This window comes from Octodon degus, unplaced genomic scaffold (assembly GCF_000260255.1).
Source record: "Octodon degus isolate 3935 unplaced genomic scaffold, OctDeg1.0 scaffold00013, whole genome shotgun sequence".
NCBI lineage: Eukaryota > Metazoa > Chordata > Mammalia > Rodentia > Octodontidae > Octodon > Octodon degus.
The window spans coordinates 22538125-22542266 of NW_004524589.1; the positions used below are offsets into that span (position 1 = coordinate 22538125).

At 41.5% G+C, this 4142-nt stretch overlaps 1 protein-coding gene across 3 annotated transcripts in view; it reads left to right on the forward strand.

Annotated features, from left to right (window-relative positions):
• The first annotated feature begins 3088 nt into the window (after window positions 1–3088).
• The window catches only part of Commd6 (COMM domain containing 6), a 7282-nt gene continuing 6228 nt past the window's right edge, over window positions 3089–4142 (forward strand). For 2 of the 3 annotated variants that reach the window (XM_004626287.2, XM_023709643.1), the window contains exons 1-2: window positions 3091–3190; window positions 3282–3293. In XM_004626287.2, the coding sequence (XP_004626344.1) occupies window positions 3143–3190; window positions 3282–3293 (60 nt within the window). In that variant the 5' untranslated portion in view covers window positions 3091–3142. Of the gene's footprint in view, window positions 3191–3281; window positions 3294–4142 lie in introns of all 3 variants that reach the window. The other variant, XM_023709642.1, reaches the window with a different exon arrangement.

Genomic DNA, 4142 nt, shown 5'->3' on the forward strand with positions numbered 1-4142 from the left:
GAATATATGCAGTGTATTATTTGTTGAAACTGTACTTCCGATTTGATTTGAAACTGTCTCATTGCTATCTGTTTATCAATAAAACTTTGAAAAAAATAAAGTACAGCAGTAACAAGTTGAAGTATGAGAAAAATGGCAGAAATAGTTCGTGTTAAAATTTAAATTATAGTTAAACTCGGCTATGATCTGAAATATGAAATAGAATTTAAATATATACTGGGTTTCAAATTCACTGTATACATATCTTTAGTCTACATTTGGATTATTCTGTTTGGGCATATGTGTGTGTGTGTGTGTGTGTGTGTGTGTGTGTTGCTGTCTTATGGCAGGTATTCAGAAGAAGATAATTATTTTTCCTAGTATATTTCTCATCTCACAGATGCATAATGTAAGTGTGGCATAGATATTAAGTAGATGGGTTGACTTCTTAGCCAGATTGCAAGAGCTCATTTTTGATAGGAAGTGGGAGATGTGTTGGAGTCAGAAGCCTGGGATTCTTATTCTGTGATTTTAACCCCATTAATGAATTTAGTCATGCAATGGGAGCAAGTTGTTGGGCTCTTGGATGGCCTACTCCTCCTTTTTAAAACAAGTAAAACTTATAATTTATGGCCTTTTTCAGTTCTGACATTTACTTTATTTATTAAGGTGAGAATATATGATCCTAAAGCATGTGTGCATGGATGCTTACAAGCCAGTTTTCTAGCCATTTCTTGCTAGGTTCATTGAGTACATAAAGAACAAAATTGGCTGGCTATACCTTTGTCATACTTTCAGTCCCATTTTTCATGATTTTTGGGGAGCTTTTATGATTCACCAAGAATACTACGATGGCTTTATTGTTCAAAGAAGACTTTAATGGTGTTTGTGTTAGAATTGCTGGTTGTAGGATAATAAAGCAAATAGAATAATGGCTAATATGTCAAACAATGTTTTATGAGACTTAAATTTGAATGCTAGTACTTAACTATTGTTGCTCATCTTATCTGTTCCACAAGCCTAAGAGAAACTGCACATACCTGCCTGTTCTGATAAGGAAACCGGAATCCAACCTGAGTTCTGCCTTGCAGTTGTATGACATGAGAAGCTAGAGAAAACTGAGGCAAAGAGACACATTTAATAGCACTTCCAAGGCCAAAGAGCTAATAAGATGTGGAGCTGAATTTTGAAATGAGCTCTGGCTCTAGAGCTCTTGTTCTTCACGTGTTCCTAAGCAGAATGTTTTTCTTTACTACTGTACTTGGGATGCTGTCACTCCTGCATGTGCTATACAGGTTATACCCAATAAACTTGGATCTTGCTGCTTTGACTTTGCCTATTAAAGTATGTATAAGGAACGAAGATGAGCAGAAGTAGTAAACTGGGTTTCATTTTTTGCAGAAATCTGCATATTGGTAAAAAGTTATAAGGTACGATAATAAAGGAATATAACTTGGTTTAAAATAAATAAATAAATAAATAAATAAATAAATAAATAAAATGAAGGTAGTGGGCTGGCGAAATAGCTTAGCGGACTAAGTGCCTGCTTAGGCAAGGGCAGGGAGCAGTGTGATTCCCAGTACAAAAGCTGCACCAACTCCACTCCTGGAAGTACTGAGCTGGCCACCGACCAGGTATGGCGACGCACACCTGTAATCCCAGCGCCAGGGAGGCTGAAAACAGAAGGATCACTGTGCGTGTGTCCAAGATGCATAGTGAGACTGTGCACCAAAATAGATAAAAAATAAAATGGAAGTAGGGAGGACAAATGGAGTGTAGAAAACAAAACAAAACAAAACAAAACAAAAAAAAACAAATGGAGTGTAGATAGTCTTTAGGAGCTGACAATTTGCATGTAAAACCATTAAAAAAAAAAAAAAAAAAAAAAGGAACTGCACAGAGTTCTGCCAACACCTTCAATAAGCTTGAAAATATATACCCCTCCCCCATCCCTGCACCCTTAGTCCCCAGTGAGGGGCATTATTTTGTGACCACCTTACCACTGCAGCTCTAAGGACTAAGGAGATAACAATCACGAAACTCAAACACAGACCGCGATTAGATTCGGGTTTTGAGTGGGGCAGACAACTTTTAAGAATATTATAGAGGGGCCAGGGAGATGGCTCAGTGGAATAAGCGCTTCCCTCGCAAGTGCAGAGGCCTGAGTTCAATCCCCGGTTCTGCCAAAGAGAGAGAGAGAGAGGGAGGGAGAGAGGGAGAGAGGGAGAGAGGGAGAGAGAGAGAGAGAATATTATAGAAAAGAATAGGAAGTTTTAATTTAGTCTAAGTATTGGATAATTCTATTTTATTATTCTTAAATGTCTTGCTATGTGGCTGTTTAGGAGCATTTCTCTTTAGAGGACAAGACACACGTTCAAGTATTATAAGCATCCATGCATTACCATGCAGGTAGACAATGAAAAAAATGCGCAAAACGTAAATAGTTTTTCACTCTTGATGAAGGGTATAGAGATATTCATTGAACTATTTTTGCAACTTTTCTGAAAAGATTTTTAGGTTTTTCAAAATACAAAGTTGGCGTTGAAAAAAATCCCTCCATTCTGTGCAATGTCGTTGAGGTAAACAGAGAATCGGGCTGAGAAGGTATTGTTGTCAAAGTAAAAATTAAGAATAAGATGGTGTCAGCGGAGACAAGGCATCTTCCGTCCCCTTCTTTCCCACACACAGGTAGGTCAGTGAGGTAAACCTCAGCGATGACATCTCATCACAAACTATAGTTCTTACAGGCATTTCCCTCGCAGGGCAAATATCCCCAGCAACAACTGTGGTCTCCAGTGCATTTCACTTTTGCTAGATCCAGCAAGCCCCAGCACCGGCACAAATCTGCGCTTGCGCAGTCCCGGCCTCCAGCCTGCAAGCGCCACATCCACAAGATAGGGGAGGCAGCGTTCTAAATTTAACTATCCCTTCATTTCTCGGGTTTTTCCAAGATTTCTGACCTTTTTCCTACCTTATTCTCACTGTCACTAACTATTTCTTCAGAATTGATGGGTAATTTGGACAAAAATTGAGGTCCGTAAAGATTTTTTTTTTCTTTCTGCCCCTCACGTCGGTCGCGTGCGCTGGGCCACCAGGGACCGGAAGCGGAAGTGTTGTCCAGGGGGCGTGGCCGAGAGCGCGCGCAGAAGCCTGGGCCGGGGCCATGGAAGGGTCAGCCTCTGAGAAGCCGGCGCTGGACGCCAAGTCCGAAGTAAGTCCCTGTCGGGAAGAAAAAGGGGTTACCCAGGGCTCTCGCGCTTGAAAGGTCTCTCCCTAAATTGTGCCTTCTGCTTCCGTTTCAGGTCACCAACCAGGTGAGTCCGAGGCCGCCCTGCCCTGTGTGAGCCGACCGCCTCCAGGCCTCGGCGCGCGCGCCTCCCTCAGCCGCAGGACGGCGCCCTCGGGAGCCCTGCCCCGTTTTCCATTTCTTTACCTGTGTCCGGGAGCCCGTGACTTGCAGCCGTCTTCACTGGGTTGCACCCGAGGTGGTGGTCACTGTCTAATTTCAGCTCCTCCACCGACCCCAGCCCTGAGAGTAGACTGAGTATTGTTTTCGTTGATTAGGTACCCTTTATTCCAAGATGAGAATACGTTATTTTAAAAGATGTGATAGAAATACAGGAAGGTATTAAAATTGACAGAGATAGCACTGCAGACTTTTGGCTCTGTAAGAGTTGTTTTGAAGATGGGATATACTATTTTAATCTTGCAGAGAATATACTTTCTTTGCTATGAGTAAGAATTTCACTCCATTAAGAGTATCTCAGTCTCCTTTTTTCAAGTGTTTCTGCAGCTAAGGTAAGTAACTTAGAATCCTCTTTAAGAAGAGTCCTAAAGCTAGAATATTTTAGGTCAGGAGTTATGCAGGTTCATAAAAATTACAAAAAATGAGAGTACAGACGCTGAGAGAGGTGCCCATTGACTTCTCACTGTCTCCATACTCATCTTGCTGCTGGGAACTCAGAGATAGTCACTTTGCCAAGAGTTACATGAATTAGTGCATTTTTAGTCCATCTCACATAAATCATCTTGTCTGTTTACCTCCAGGGTACAATCACAAAATACAGTGAATGTTCAAATTTTAAAATTTTAGGGGATGGGGGCCTAGCCCTAGCTCTGTTCTTTAAGTGGCTGCTTCCACAATGCTGGCAGACTCAGTTTGC